Source organism: Loxodonta africana, chromosome 3 (genome assembly GCF_030014295.1).
Source record: "Loxodonta africana isolate mLoxAfr1 chromosome 3, mLoxAfr1.hap2, whole genome shotgun sequence".
Classification (NCBI taxonomy): domain Eukaryota; kingdom Metazoa; phylum Chordata; class Mammalia; order Proboscidea; family Elephantidae; genus Loxodonta; species Loxodonta africana.
The window spans coordinates 197954069-197970288 of NC_087344.1; the positions used below are offsets into that span (position 1 = coordinate 197954069).

The following is a 16220-nucleotide window of genomic DNA, read 5'->3' on the forward strand; positions in this document are numbered from 1 at the left end:
GTTAACAAACTTGGCTACTAACCTAAAGGTTGGAGGTTCGAGCCCACCCAGAGGTGCCTCAGAAGAAAGGCCTGACAATCTACGCTGAAGTATCACCCATTGAAAACCCATGGTACACAGTTCTATTTTGAAACACACGAGGTTGCCATGAGTTGGAATCAACCCAACGGCAACAGGATCCATGTGCCAAGGTCATTTCTGGTGCCTGGGATACTGTGAACAAAATAACAAGGCCCCCGTGGGCAAGGAGCTCACATTCAGAGTTGGGGTGGGGGATGCAAACAAGTAACAAATAAGATGACTTTAGAGAGTGCAGTGAAGAAAATAAAAATAGATAGCGAGGGCAGAAGGGGGTTAGGTGGGACTTAGATGGAAGCGGGAGACCTGTTGGGAGCCAGTGTGGTATCAAGGTTAAAAGCACCAACCCTAGAGCCAGACTGGCAGGCTTAGAGCCCCAGCTCTGACCTTTCCAGCTACATGCCTCAGTTTCTTTTTCTGTCAAATGGGGTTGATGCTAGTGCCTAGCTTTTAGGGTGGTTATGAGGATAAATGAGTTAATGCATATAAAACCCTTAGACTGGTGCCTAGAACATATGAGTACTATTTAAGTATAAGCTGTTACAATTGCATTTGTCGAGGCAAGAAGTGACCATTTCAAGCACTTTTGGGGGAGCACATAATCCCTTGTTCTTTTATCTATGCAGGCAGCCTGGAAAAAGCCCTTTGCATTAGCCCAGCAAAGCCTATTCATTTTAACCCTGCAGCGCTGAACAGCACCAGGGAAAATCACCACCTACAGATTGGAGCCCTTGTGCATTCCTGCCCCCAGACTCGGCCTGGGCTTCTTCACCAGTCAGCAGTCCTCCTGCCAGCCCCAGCGTCCGCCTTGGTGGATAGTGTCTTTCTCCTGTCCAAGATTAACCCTTCGCCTGCCTCTCCACCCACCTTGCCTCCCCCTGAACCTTGGGCCATCCATTGCCCCACACGCCTGAACCTCAAGTCTCCCCTACTGTGCTGACTTCTTTTTCCCATTGCATATAAATAGGGTCAGATCTTTCCCACCTTAGAAACAAAACAAAATCAGACCGTCCTTGTCCCTGCGTCTCCTCCTGTTGTTGTTTCTGGTGCCATCAAGCTGATTTTGACTCATAGCAACCCCACGAGTCAGAGTACAACTGCCTCATAGGATTTTCTGGGCTGTAACCTTTATGGACTTGGATCTCCAGGCCTTTCGTGTGGAGCCATTGAGTGGGTTCAAACCGCCAACCTTTCGGTTAGCAGGTGGGTTCCCAACTGTTGTGCCACCAGGGCTCCTTGTGACCTCAGGCTACAGCTGTGCTTTATGTCTGCTTCCTCCATGAGGTGGAAAGTACTGACAGCACAGATTTTGCTTATTCATCTTTATGCCCAGTGTCCAGTAGATTTCTGTCATATACCAAAAAAACCAAACCTGTTGCCATCAAGCCAATTCCAACTCATAGCAACCCTACAGGACAGAGTAGAACTGCCCCACGGAGTTTCCAAGGAGCTCCTGGTGGATTTGAACTGCCAACCTTTTGGTTAGCAGCCATAGCGCTTAACCATGGAACCACCAGGACTTCATTCTGTCGTATAGAAGGTGCATAATAAACGCTTATTGAGTAAATGAATGACATATGTATGCGCTTAATGGCTTAATCACTATTCATTGCATTGGGTAGAAATAGTTTAAATAGTTCAGAGAACAGCACTGTCCTATACCCAGGCCTCCAATCCCATAGGTTTCCTGATTTTGCCTAAAGATTTTTCCTATAATTTATAGCCCCTTGAGGCCCTTGTGGCGCAGTGGTTAAGTGCTCAGGCTGCTAACCAAAAGGGCAGCAGTTCGAATCCACCAGGCGCTCCTTGGAAACCCTGTGCTCCTTGGAAACTCTGTCCTATAGGGTCGCTATGAGTTGGAATCGACTCAACAGCAACTGGTTTGGTTTTTCAGTATAGCCTTTGGGCTTTTTTTTTTTTTTAATTAATTTTTATTGCGCTTTAAGTGAAAGTTTACAAATCAGGTCAGTCTCGCATACAAAAATTTACATATGCCTTGCTATACACTCCAAATTGCCCTCCCCGTAATGAGATAGCATAGTCCTTCCCTCTACTCTCTCTCCTCGTGTCCATTCCAGCAGCTTCTGGCCCCCTCTGCCCTCTCATCTCCCCTTCAGACAGGAGATGCCAACATAGTCTCGTATGCCTACTTGATCCAAGAAGCTCGTTCTTCACCAGTATCATTTTCCATCCCATGTTCCAGTCCAATTCCTGTCTGAAGAGTTGGCTTTGGGAATGGTTCCTGTCTTGTGCTAACAGAAGGTCTGGGGACCATGACCTCCAGGGAAACCTTCCAGTTGCCTTTGGGCTTCTTGATGGAGCCCTGGTGACACAGTGGTTAAGAACTACGGCTGCTAACCAAAAGGTCAGCAGTTCGAACTCACCAGCCGCTCCTTGGAAACCCTATGGGACAGTTCTACTCTGGCTTGTAGGGTCACTATGAGTCTGTAGGGTAGCTATGAGTCTGAATCAACTTGACAGCAATGGGTTTGGGTTTTTTGGTTTGGGCTTTTTCGTATCAGGAGAGTTGTAGATACCAGATTTCCTTTTTATCTGCTAGGATCTAAAGAAGATCTCCTCTCGATCTTGCCTCACTGGGTATGTTAACAGCCCTGACCTCAAGTCAAGAAGGGAAAGTAGATGGAGAGGCAGGTCCAATACCATGTGCTAAGCATCAGGGGTCATTGTTCCTCCTTACGGCTGACGGACATCTCTGCTGCCCAAATTCAAGTCCATTTCACCATGTTCATTTCTATATAGACATGGAGAACCAGCTGTTCAGTTCCTTCAGTCTCATCTACTATTGAAAAGTAGCCAACGATTTCCCCATGAGCCTTCTTTCTTTCAGGCTAAACTTCCCCAGAGCCAAGGAGGTTGCTTCTGGGTGCAGGAATGTGGTGGAAAGCAGGCTGCAGGGCTGTGGCAGAAATCGGGCTGCAGGGGCATGACAGAAGGCAGGCTGCAGGGGTGTGGTAGAAAGCAGGCTGTAGGGATGTGGTAGAAAGCAGGCTGCAGGGGTGTGGTAGAAGGCAGGCTGCTCTCTTTGCTCTCCACCCCCTGATTTACAAAGGGCAGAAGAGCCACCAGGTCTTCTCTACCAGGCCACAGTCCAAGACTGTCTTTTCTGTTGAGCACCATTCCAGCCGTAAACAGGGCCATCTCCCGGAGCAGCCAGAAGGAGAACCAAGCACACTGCTTACTTTCTAAATATCAGGCTTGTTTTCCCAGAAGACTCATGCGGGTTTGCATAGGAAGACTTCTTAGAATGATTTGTTCTACAAAAGGCAGGCTCCTCAAACAATTGAGGCCTGGTTCTCTGGGTAGAGAGTTAGAGAATCAGCTCTCAGTATTTCCCGCTTAGATTAAACCGTTTTACAATTTGGTGCTTAGTGTCTGAAAGTTTTTAAGAGATCTAATTGAAGACAGCAGTGATGAACCTAATCTCAAAAGTAGGGAAAGAAAATATCTCTTGTGAAGTGCCAAGGAATTATCAGTTGTTGGTATAAAAAAAAAAACAAAACAACCCATTACCATCAAGTCGATTCCGATTCATAGTGACCCTATAAGACAGAGTAGAACTGCCCTATAGAATTTCCAAGGAGTACCTGGTAGAGTCAAACTGCTGACCTTTCGATTAGCAGCCATAACACTTAACCACTATGCCACCTTACACCACCAGGGTTTCCAAGTTGTTGACATAGAGTCCTAGAAATAGAGACAGAGAATGAAGAAAAATAAGAAATAAGACTTTCATACATTGGGATTAAGCAGTATGGTATGTGTATAATCAAAGATATGGTCACTGTCATCAGTGGGAGGAGGAAAAGTGGGAAGTAGATTGGATGAGGAAGGTGTGGAGAACCAGCCATGTCGTCTCTCTCCTTCCATCACTGCCTTCTTCTGCAGACCTCTTCCCCAGCTTCTGCTCTTGGCAGGAGGATCAGAGTCAGGCTCTGAGGGTTGGGAGACTGATACGGCATTGGGATGGGGGCCTCAAATCTCCCTGCCCTTATTCCTTGGTCATGCAAGTCTACCCGTATGTCTGACTCAGCTCTCTAATTTCATAGTTGATGAAACTGGGGCCCAGGGAGCTAGGTGATTTGCCCCTTATCCTACAACTCACTAGGGGTATGGGTGGGGAAAACTCCCACATCTCTGGATTCCCAGTTTGGGGTTCTTTCCCTTGGCTGTATGCCATTCCTGAGCTGGGGCTGTGGTGGAGGTGACTGTCACTCCCTTTTTACAGAGTCCCCACACTCTATCAATATAAACACCATGCCAACCTAGCAAAGCCAAGCAAAGCAATCAAGTCCAGGCTTGAAGAAATTTCCCTTTTTTTCAGGACTTTAAAAAGATTTAAAAATGGGAACATCTTATTGGGTTGGGAAGCTAATGTACTTGAGTGAAAAGATATGTGAAAATGTCATGGAGCCAGTAGGCATGGCACAGAATGCCTGGGTAGCACAAAGCGCTCGGCTATTAGCCTAAGGTTGATGGTTCGAACCCACACAGAGGTGCCTCAGAAAACAGGCCTAGCGATCTGCTTTTGAAAGATCACAGCCTTGAAAACCCTGTGGAGCAGTTCTACTCTATACACATGGGGTCACCATGAGTCAGAATTGACTCGATGGCAACTAACAACAACAACTAAAATATGAAGTGTTACACCAAGAACATTGTCTGGGGCCTCACAGTTCCCTTCCCTGCCATCTCTGTTGTCCCTGCAGGCCGTCAGCTCACCGGAGCCGAGAGGGCCTCCACAGCCACCGCGGAGGAGACTGACATTGATGCGGTAGAGGTCCCACTTCCAGGGAACGATGTCCTGGAGTTCAGCCGAGGGGTAACCGACCTTGACGCAGTTGGGAATGAAGGAGGCTCCCACACAGACTCCAAGGTAGTCAGGAGGGGCCCATCCGGGGGCTTGTACCTGTGTGTCCCTGCTGCCTACTGGAGTAGCCTGTGTCACAGCCTCAGCCCCCACTAGTCATCTTGTAGCCCCTGCTGGGTCACCTTCAGAGGAGATGCTCCACAGCACGGTAGCTGCGCCTGAGCACATGCTGCTTCCTTTCTGAGGCCCTGACTTTGGATATTCAGGCCTGGGTGCTGACTCTAGGCCCTGCTGTGTCCCAGCAGGCTGCCGAGCTCAGTTCTGATATTCGTTGCCCTCCCAAGACCCCACCATTACGTTTGATCTCCTCCTTCCCCCCAGCACTCCCTGCCTTCAATGGCATCTCACCTCTGCACGGTATTTGTGCAAGGCTGATCCTTGCATACCTGCAAACGTAATCTCCTGTGGTTTAGCTAATGGAGCGAAATAAGTTTTGGCTCCCTCTCCCTGCGACTAGTGATTGTGTGTCTTTAACACTCTGTTTAATAGCACTGTGGAGTGTGGAAATTGGTTCCTTGGATGTTAGCAACTGGGAGACCATCTTAGGTGTCATCCCCTCCAACCCGCACATCTTACAGGTAACATGACTGAGGCCCTAAGGAGTTCTTTAATATGATCCAGATTAAGAAATGAAAAACTTGAGACCAAATTCCAACCTGAACACAAAAGGAAAGAAAACTAGAAGGAAAATTACTAAAGAATGGCCCTACAGGTGCCCCTTTCCTCGTCACTCATATGCCTTAGGCCAGTTCCTCACAGGGAGAAGTCTCTCTAGTTTGGAGGTCAGTACAGTTCACAGTGATCTGCCTGACATTTTCTTTGGTGCCCAATTTGTTCCTACCAATTGGCAATAGTCCTCTGTCATTGGGCGCCTTCCTCTTGCATTGTCTGAAGGACCAGCAGCAGCACAACCAGAAACAAAACATCCCTCCCTACAGTCCAGTACTGAAGTATAGAAGCAGTCTTAAACGTACCGAGTTGTAGGAGAGAAACTGCTTTCAGCTGAAGAGGGAGGCTCTCTCTCCCGATCATTATTTGTTTTACTGTCCAAGCTTTGGAAACCCTGGTGGTGTAGTGGTTAAGTGCTACAGCTGCTAACCAAAGGATAGGCAGTTAGAATCCACCAGGCACTCCTTGGAAACTCTATGGGGCAGTTTTACTCTGTCCTGTAGGGTCACTATGAGTCGGAATCGACTCGACGACACTGGATTTTGGTCCAAGCTTTCTTCTCTGGTGGGTTTCACTGTGAAAGGAGGCAGTGAAGGGCTTGGAGAGCTTCTGCTCACGTGGCCCCTTCCTTCAGTGCCCAACACATGAGAAACATCCAGACCCTGAAGGAGGGAGCCTTAAAGATGCAGCAGAGCAGAGGACTAAAGCTGCCTCCTTCCTCTTCTCATAGTGGGGTGATAGGTAGCTACTTCTGTAGAAATACGTTTCTCTAAGCCTAGAACCTCAAGTACCTCAACAATATGGTATAATTCGAAGTAGTAGGCATGAGATGGGACAGTATCAGCTGTCTCCCATCACTTTGGATCAATTACTGAAGTGTCCAAAATGATTTTCTAACTATGTGGTCCCAGCCCAGGCAGTTACACCATCTTCTCCCTGGAGTCCCATTCATCTTTCCGCTGAAGACATCAGCACTTCCAGCTGTGGGCTACAAGTGGGCCATTTCACTCGGCCCACGTTCATGCCCATGTCTCTACAGACAGAGTGAGCTCCCTAAATATGGTGCCTGCCCGTGTGTCACGTCCTGCCGTCTCTTCTCCTCTAGGTTTCACCCCACCCACAGGAGCCCATGCTGACAGCCTCGCCCAGGATGCTCCTTCCTTCCTCTTCCTCGAACCCCCCAGGCCTGGGCTCAGGGACGCCGCTGTCCACCCACCACCAGATGCAGCTCCTCCAGCAGCTCCTCCAGCAGCAGCAGCAGCAGACGCAAGTGGCTGTGGCCCAGGTTCTCCTCAGCCTCCTCCCTACTTCACAGGCTCCACTCTCATGGGCTTGACGCGCCTTCCCTAGCCAGGGGCTCAGGGCAGGTTTAAAACTAGGGAGCCGTAAGGACCGCTTATGCTACTCGACCATTGCCTGTTGGGGACACGGGGAGGCGGGAGGGAGAGAGGTGGGTGATGCGGTTGGAATGGAAAGAAACATTTTCGGTTTCCCATGTATCCCCTGCTCTGAATCAGGCTTGGCTGGCTTGGCTGGATATTGTTGGATAATGACATGACCTCACCGAGGAAAAAGATGCACACAACTCCACCTTTCCTCCCCTGCCTTATCTTCCTGGCGTTTGGGGTAGGAAGGGATGCCTCTGGAGTCAGGACAGGTGTGACTTGTGATGCCACCCTTAAAAGTGCTTGAAGTGTGAATTTGTGCCAACCTCCCTTGCAAGGCCTTCTACCCCGGCGTCCCAACCTCCTTGTCCATAACAGGCTTCCAAGCCTCCATCAGTGATCCACTTATTTGAGCCAGTATTTGGTACAATACTGGCTTTGTAATGAATTCATTATAATGGGATTTAACTTACAGGATTTTAGGTACATAATTTGAACCTTGAGGAGAAGAATGGGCTTAGATCTCAGGAACAAAGCGTTGTTTGAGCTTCAAAGACTTGTGGGGCTACTACTATGTTGTGGAGGGAGGAGAACTGATTTCTCATGCTGCTTTTTAGCCATGATTCCTTTCGTTTGCTTTGTGCACAGGGCACTGTGGTCAACATCTTCCTTATCCCCAGGAGTCTGGGCTTGATCTTTACCATAGGCAATCAGGGAGCGGTGAGGACATGTCACTCAGACCATTTCAATAAAGGCTGAATCCCAAGGTGCAAATCAGACAGGGCAGAACCTGAGTGGGTGGATGAAGACAAGGAGAGGTGGGCAGTCGGGATTCGGGAGGGTTGGAGAGAGATCTGGAAGGGCAGCTCTATGCATCAGCATTCTGAGTCCGCTTGAGTATTCTAGAATGGCAGGAAGAAGACTTCTCTGAGAAGCATTTATTGATCCCTCTTGTACCTTCTCTCACTTCCTCCTGGCTCTTGGGTGGAGTGAATCACCAGGCAGTGCTGTCCTTTCCCACGCTGCACCCTGAGCAAGCACCCAGCAGCCTTGCCTGATGCCCTACACAGTGAGTCTTGAACAGCCCTTGGAACACAGTGTCACACTGACCTCGGCCTGAGGCCCAAGCCTCCTGGATGGCTTCTGTAGCCAGGTTTCTGGAGGATAGAGCCAATGGGATATGGCTCCCAAGTTACTTCAGCCCTTTATAAAATTCTGACCATGAAGCAAAAGGACGTGTGCTGTTGCTGGGAGGACTTGCAGGTATTTCCAAAACAGCCACAAAGAGGAGGGAATGTCATTCATGGATTCTTTTCAGGGGGAAAAAAAAAAGCAGCCCTCTTTGTCAAATCAAAGAAGTCATCTGCCATAGTTAATGACCACGTGGCAGTCCCGAGAATCCCGCCCCCGAGAGCGAGGGCTGACAGAAGCACAAAGCCCGCAGGCTTCGGCTCAGGGTCCACCCGCAACGTCAGTTCCAAACGTTTCACGTTGAATACATATCCATTCTTTGACGATTATACTTTTCTCTTTCAGCCTATCAGTTGACAAGTAATTATTATTTATCTGAGAATGGGGCTGATGCATATTCATGATGACTATTATCAGAGAGGCATTTGAATTTGATGTCACTGCTAAAGAGAAACTGCAGATGTATAACCTGCACAACAAGAATGTTGAGGCACTCTAAGGAAGCACTCAGTCTACCAAGACCCAGACCTATAACTGATTATGGGTCTATCACAGTCAGGATGAAACCCCAAGAGTGGGTTTCTGGTACAGCGTCAAGCGGCACCTACGTGCATGGGACATCACTGCACAGCCCGATTTTAACTGCCTCTCTCCTGGAAGGCAGAGGACCTAAGGAAAGGGAAGACTGTGATGCTTGAGATTTGCTTCATGGGCCTCTCAGTTCCAGCACTCCCACAGCTGGGGTGCCCTTAACCTCTCATTCCTTTGGAGGATGACTTGATTATAGTCAACACTGACTGCCCTGGTTTATGCCCAGTCCCAGCAGATGATTGAAAGGCCACCGTAGGGTATCAAAATCCCACTTTGGTGAGACAACTTTGGGTAAGGTCGTAGGCTCTTCCAGAATCTTCAGGTTGGACAGGACCTTGGAGGTCATCTGATTGATTCTTGAACGTACTCCTAGTCGCTAAGGTCCCATCAGGCAATCTCTGTCCACCTGCCGTGTGTTTGCAGCTTGCTTTTGCTGCCCAGGAAGGCAGCAGAGTGGTGTTGTCCCTCTCAACTGGCTGTTGGCCCCTGTCCTGCACATGGATTCAGTCCTTAGCTGGCCTTCAGTTATAGCTCTCTCCACCCACTGCTCTTTCTCCACTCTCTTCATGGCATTTGAACCAAAGGCTTTTCGTTAGTATCCATATCCTTGGGTGAAAGCAATTACGTAAGAGCTGTAGGTGGATTAATAGGTCTCCTTGGCATCTTTCATGTTTTTAAAATAGATCAAATCCAGCACGCTGGGTTTTTCTTTATGAGCAGGACTGATTTCCGTGTTCAGCATGAGGTCAGCTTTTACTTGTTCTGTCAGACTCTGTTGCCACCAGACTGTAAGGTTTCTTTCTTCGTATCTGTCATCTCTGTCTGTCTTCACAAAACTTCCAGCAGTCCCCAGAATTCTAATAGGAAAAACTCTGACCTCAGCATTTTCAGGTGGGGACATGTAGCTCCTGGGGTGATCTGAAGGAGACAGATTTTCTTGCAGACCGCTGCATTCTTGGGGTCACTTGTTGTGTTATATACCTACCCCCCACTCCACCCCCACTTATACTCCCGGTCCAGTCTGGTTCTTCACTCTAATTGGAACCAGGCTTAGGCCCCCTTCAGGGTGTTCTGGTTGGTCTAAGACGTCAAGGCCTCTCCCAACCTCACCCTATGCTGGCTCAGACCTGGCCTAGAAGAAGCCTGCCCTGGCCTTAAAGCTATGTGGGCAGAGGTGGTGTCCCACCAACTCCTCAGTGTTTCTAGGTTAGACCTCAGTGTGTAAATAGCAGATCCTTTTCTCCAAGCCCCCTGACCACTCTCCTGTTCCAGCATGAGGCTTGCCTGGCTGCACTAGCTTCTTGCTTCCAGATGGAGCAAAAGTTCAAGGAGGTAACTGAGAACATAGCCTAACCTTGAACCAAAACGGGAGGTAGCTGGCATTCGCATGGCCATGGGCTGGGCTTCCATAGCTCCAGAATTGATCTGAGCACCGTAGACGACTGGCAGCTGTTAAATAGGCCAGATTACTTCACAGTTTGCCAATTCCCAGCCTAGCTCCGGAGGAAGACGTTAGTTCAGCACAGTATTGCTATTTAAAGGTTTCCCCTCTACCTGCTGCCATTTCCGCTTGTTGAGGAACAAGTACGTGGTTATTTATGCTTCGCCATCGTGTGTGCTGTGGTTAGTTAAAGGAACAGTGCTAAATAAAAAGCTCCACGCCCCGTTCCCAGGCCCCAGGTTTAGCATCTGTCCTCACGGCTTCTCCCAGTCCCTAGCGCACTGGCGTGCACTGCCTAAGTCCCTGCCTTATGCATGCTGGGACAGCACCGCCTGCCTCTGCTTCCGTGTCTGGTGTGTGTGGGGCAAATTGCTCTGGTTCTCTCCACTGCCATTTCCATGCTCCTGCTGCTCCCTAACTTCAGCCTGGCCCTGCCCCCACTTCTGATGGAGGAGCTGGAGTCCAGGCAAGTGGGCTAGAGAGTGAGTGGTTTTGCTGGGTGGGGTGGGGAGGTGGGTGTCAGAGTTTGGGGAAGGGGCATAGAGCTGGAGGGTGCCGGCTTGAACTGATGCATGTAGTACTGTGTCTAGGACACAGTGGGCATCTGAGCCCTGGCACTCCAGGCCGTGGCCCACCTAGGGACTTATTTCGTGACTGGAAAAGTCATTGGCAAAGATGATGCAGCTCTGGAAAGGAGATGCTAACACTTACCTTTCCAGGAGCCCTGGTGGCACAACGATTAAACGCTCAGCTGCTAACCCAAAGGTTGGTGGTTCAAATCCACCCAGCGACTCCACAGGAGAAAGACCTGGTAGTCTGCTCCCATAACGTTTACAGCCTAGACACCCCTATGAGGCAGTTCTACTCCGTCACATGGGGTTGCTATGAGTCAAAAATCGGCTTGACGTCACCGAACACCACCACCTTTGCAAAAGGTCCCTGGGCAGGGCAAATAGTTTGCACTGGTTTATTAACCTAAAAGTTGGCAGTTTGAACCAACTTCAGCGGTACCACGGAGGAAAGCCCTAGCGATCTGCTTCCATAAAAATTATAAGAAAACCCTGCGGAGCAGCTCTACTCTAACACACGGGGTTGTCCCAGTTGAAATTGACTCCACAGCAAAGGGTTTGTTTTTTTGTTTTCCTTTGGTTTAACTTTGCTAAAGGTGTTTAATTGCTTGAAAGCAAAATGCGCTAAACACAAATACCCCACCTGTCAGAGAAGAAATGGTACTGTCTGCTCTGCTTTGGTAGTACGAATATGGAAACGAGCAGAGAGCCGCAGCTGACTGCCCAGGCCAAGGCTGGAAATAACACTGCCTCAGTTCAGTGCTTCGAGTCTGGGCTACAGATGCAAAGTGCAAGGATTGTTAAATTGCCCCAGCGTTAAAAGAAGCCCAGGCCTCTGTGTCTTACCTTGGCCTGGTTTGGGTTCTCTGAGGCACAGACTGCTACAGCGTGCGGTTTGAGCCTGATGCCTGATGCCACTTTTGATGGCTGCAGGAGGAGGCAGAAGGGCTCATTAGTGTGGGTCTGAGCGGCGACAGCAGCCTGTTCTTTCTCATTTACAGGGTCTGAAAATGCGAGCCGGGGACTTGATGTTACTGCCTTATGTTTCTGGGTCTCACAAGTTTTCTGCCTTTGACAAGGTGCAGCCACCACTTTTTTATAGCTCTCTATTTAGTGGAAAATATTTGAGTTTTCCCTCTCTGGCAGGTTTCTGCCTTACAGAGGTTCCAGCTTTTGCAGGTTTTAATGTACCTGAAATGTTACAACTCTGTATTTGCAACGCTGGAATTCTTATTTAAGCTGGTATGAGGGACGCTCAGCCTCAGGAGTGTTTTCTCACGACCCTTACTGCCAGTTGATTTGTGACGGAAGCATTTGATTCAGGGATCTTCTTTTATTGTGGATGGTATAATGGTTCCAACATTGGCACATGAATACCTGCGAAAGAAGCCTCCCACTTTTTCTTTTCTGACTTTGCCAGGAGGGAACGCTCCCTTCGTCCCTATCCCTAATTCTCTGACCTCAGCAGGGAGGGTCTAGGAGTGATATTCAAGAGCCTTTAACAAATGGCCCCTAATACTGACCACTGTGTCCTCCTGGATGTGGCATTAGACTGTCCAAGCCTCTAGTCAGCCCTCTCAATGACAGGTGGAGACACTGAGGTCAGAGGGAAGAGAATCACCTACGGTTGCACAGGGAGTAACCAGGAGACGCATGTGTCTCCGCCCCTGATCCAGTGCTCTCAAATGGCCTGCTCTGGCAGTCAGGATGTTCAGATGTGGCGTTGCAAGGACCTGAGTCTGTCTCAGGTGTGCAGGGATCCCTCAGTACATACCAGTTAGGGGTATTATGCAGAATTCTCTGCTGTCTCTCTTTACATCCCTTCAAAAACTTTCTTCCACATTTCTGTCTGGCATTCCTGTTTGGATCCAAAGAAAATAGGAAGTGAGTAATTAACAGTTCTCTGTGCTCAATTTATTCCTTTCTGTGATGCTCTTAGTTGGAATAAGAAGCAGTATTTGCAGGTGGAAGGTTAAGGTGGCCCTTCTTTTGGCTGCCTTTTGAGGGGCTTCCCAAGGCAATTGTCTTGTTCCTCAGAACCAGTAGGATTTGGGGGTCTCCTGGTGAAATTATTCCAGTTTCCAAGGAGGATAGGCACTTACCATCTGATACCCAGATGAAAATATCATTGGCACTTCTCTCCATGTTCTCACTGTTCTCCAAATCTTTCCCCAGTTCATATGAGACAGCAAAGAAGCCCAATGTCTTGACAAAATGTCCATTTGGTCCTTACCAGCGCTATGTGAAGGACAGATTTGTCTTAGATTCCTTAGGCATTTTGCCCCAGGGGGGAGATGGACCCAACCTTGGGAGCTGGTAATGGGAAGTGTCAGCTAATCTCATTAGTGGCTCCATTCAGTTATAAGCAGAGGTGGCTACAAGGTCAGGTCCTCAGATCTGGGCAGAGGGAAGCAGCCACTGCGCTCAAGAGGTTGATGCTCTGAGTGCTGGCCTCTGGGAGGTGCAAATACTGGGCCTGGCAGGTCCCACAGTCAGGGTTGGCCAAGGATTGGGTAAACACAGTCTTTTATTCCCTGATAAAATGTGAATCCCTTTGGAGCAAATTTCTCTTCAGAAATCTAGACCATTTGTTTTTTTTGGGCAACGGGATGAGCTAGCTCTTGAGTCTCCTCTTCCTTCCTTCCTCCACTTCTTGCTCCGCCTGTCCTGCCCCAATCAACCTGTGTGTCTTTACCCACAACCTGCTGTGGCCCAGGGTCACCACATTCCTTTGTTCCCTTTCTTCAAGGGCCTTCTGAAACCCTCCATCTCAGTTGTCCCTGACTGCAGTGACGTGCCCTCTCTGTTCCCCAGTAGCCCCTTTATCCACTTCCCAGCACAATAATCACATATGTGTGAACAGTTATTGGCTTCGTGACTCAGTCTCTTCAAGCCAGAGTCCTGATATAATTGCCCCCATCTCCTCCCACTGAGCTTGCCTCCACACCAGGAGGGCACCGAGAGCAGTGTGTAGACACCACTGGGCCCCAAGCACATGAGCCTGCCATTGCCAGTGACTCTACCATGAGGGGCTGTGAATTGACAAGGGTCCCCCTCCCACCAGAGGGCCGGCTCTGTGAACTGCCTCTGGTAGCTGGTCACCTCAGCCTTTCCAGGTTGTGGGTGGAGGACCTGTCATGACTTATGACTGTCATGAGTCAGTCAGCAAACAGGTGACCCTTGCCAGGTATGAACCTCTGTCCTAGGCGTCATGGGAAATAAAAAGGGAATGGACAGTCAGGGAGGAGCCCTGGTAGTGCAGTGATGAAGCATTTGGCTGCTAACCAAAAGGTCAGCAGTTGAAATCCACCTGCCACTCCTTGAAAACCCTATGGGGCGGTTCTGCTCTGTCCTGTGGGGTCGCTGTAAGTTGGAATCGACTTGACGGCAATGGGTTTGGTTTTTGTGTTTTTTGACAGGGAAAGAAACTGATGCCCACAGTCATGAAAAGATAAGATAGCTTAATGATGGCCACCTCGGTGATTTAGAAAGATCCCATGTAGTTCTTCCTATGCCCTATTATGTTTGGGCTGGAGCAAGGTGGGAGGAATGATTGAACAGGGGTTTGTTGTGACACTATTCTTTGCTCATGGATCGATACATCAGTTTTTGTTTTTTAAAAAAAAAGACAGGACAAGAAAGAGTACCTCCCTCATCATGGCAGTGATACATATGGTGCTGAAGGAGTTCTTATGACAAGGATGGGGCACAGCAGATGGGGGGGACCAGTCGATGGCTCTTTCCTGCCTCTTGGCCTTGACATGGGGCCCAGAGTGGCAGGTGACATACAACGGTCCTTACTTGGAACGTACAGAGAGATGCGTAGGCCAAGCGACCCGGTTTCTCTCGGCTCTTCCTTCTCCTGAATGACAAGCCCCAGGTGCCCCTCTGTCCACGAAGGGCTTCCTCATTTTGACTTGAACATGGAGGGCTTCTCTGGTTCAGACGTGCACCAGCAACTCTTAGTTATATCCATGCCCTCTCTTCTCTCTGTCCTGTCTTGTTTTCCCTGCCACCCCCTTCTCTCTGCAGGTTCACTTGCTGAAGGACCAGTTGGCTGCGGAGGCTGCGGCGCGGCTGGAGGCCCAGGCTCGTGTACACCAGCTCCTTCTGCAGAACAAGGACATGCTCCAGCACATCTCACTGCTGGTCAAGCAGGTGCAGGAGCTGGAGCTGAAGCTGTCAGGACAGAATGCCAGTAAGCGATGCCCTCCCCAGCCTCACCGCCCTCCATGGAGGCTCTGGAAAACAGATGTTATTTTCCCCACAGCACTTCTGGTGCTTTAGTGGACCACTGGCCTGCCCTGTATTCTAGCCTTGTGTGTCTCATCCATACACTTCGTGGAATTACAGAATTTCAAGGCCAGAGGGAATCTTGGCCACCTTCTAATCCAATGCCCAGATTCACGCTTGAATGTCTCTGGGGAGTGCTGTCACATATTCATCCAGTTGCTACCAGATGGGGGCTGGGGTACCCTGCCTCCTAAGGCAGCCCATTGCTTTCTCAGATGGCTTTCCAATCAACTGAGCACCTACTGTGTGTCATGCTGTCTGTGAGTTCTGTGGGAGACATCAAACTGCTTAGTCATTTACTCTCTTTGTCTTAGTTCCTATGCTGTCGTAATAAACATACCACAAGTGGGTGACTTTAAAGAATAGAAACTTATTTTTCTCACAGTTTTGGAGGCTAGGAGTCCAAATCTAGGGCACTGGCAGGGCTATTCTCTGTCAGCTCTAGGGGAAGAAACTTGCTGGTATCATTCAGCTTCTGTAGCCCAGGGTGTTTCTTGACATTCCTTGGCTTGTAGGCGCATCCTCACATGATGTCTTCCCCATGTAGGTGTCTGTCCGTCTGTGTCTGTATTCCCCTTTATAAGATATTAATCAGAAGAGATTAAGTTTCGGACCCAGCCTACCCTGGCATGACCTCATTAACATAAAAAAGAAAACCCTGTTTCCAAACAGGATCCAATTAACAGGTACAGGGGTTAGGACTTCAGCATATCCTTGGGGGACATAGTCAATCCATAACACACTCCCTACACTATTTATTTTCACAACTCTGTAGCATAGAAAAGCTCTAGTGGTATAGTAGTTAAAAGGTCAGCAGTTCAAATCTACCAGTCGCTCCTTGAAAACTGTATGGGGCAGTTCATGAGTTGGCATCGACTCAATGGCAGTGGGTTTGGGTTTGGTTTTGGGGCAGCATATAAAAAACAAGTAGCAGTCTATGCATTTAACGGATAAAGCAGCAGTGGAGTGACTGCTGGTTATTGGTAGAGGTTGCCTGGCTGGCAGTTGAGATGCCGCCTCTGGGCTGAACCAGGAAGCCCTAGATATGGCACATCGCCATGCCTTCCTCTTGAGCTTATCCATGGGTTGCTTGCGTTGTGCCAGAAGGTGTGTTA

General features: G+C 49.0%; 1 protein-coding gene across 2 annotated transcripts in view; it reads left to right on the forward strand.

The window, feature by feature from the left end:
• Positions 1-16220, forward strand: part of LOC100674634 (carboxyl-terminal PDZ ligand of neuronal nitric oxide synthase protein) — a 434071-nt gene that overhangs the window by 394594 nt on the left and 23257 nt on the right. For both annotated transcript variants that reach the window (XM_023554221.2, XM_010594913.3), the window contains exons 7-9: positions 4806-4972; positions 6741-6920; positions 14845-15010. In XM_023554221.2, the coding sequence (XP_023409989.2) occupies positions 4806-4972; positions 6741-6920; positions 14845-15010 (513 nt within the window). The remainder of the gene's footprint in view (positions 1-4805; positions 4973-6740; positions 6921-14844; positions 15011-16220) is intronic.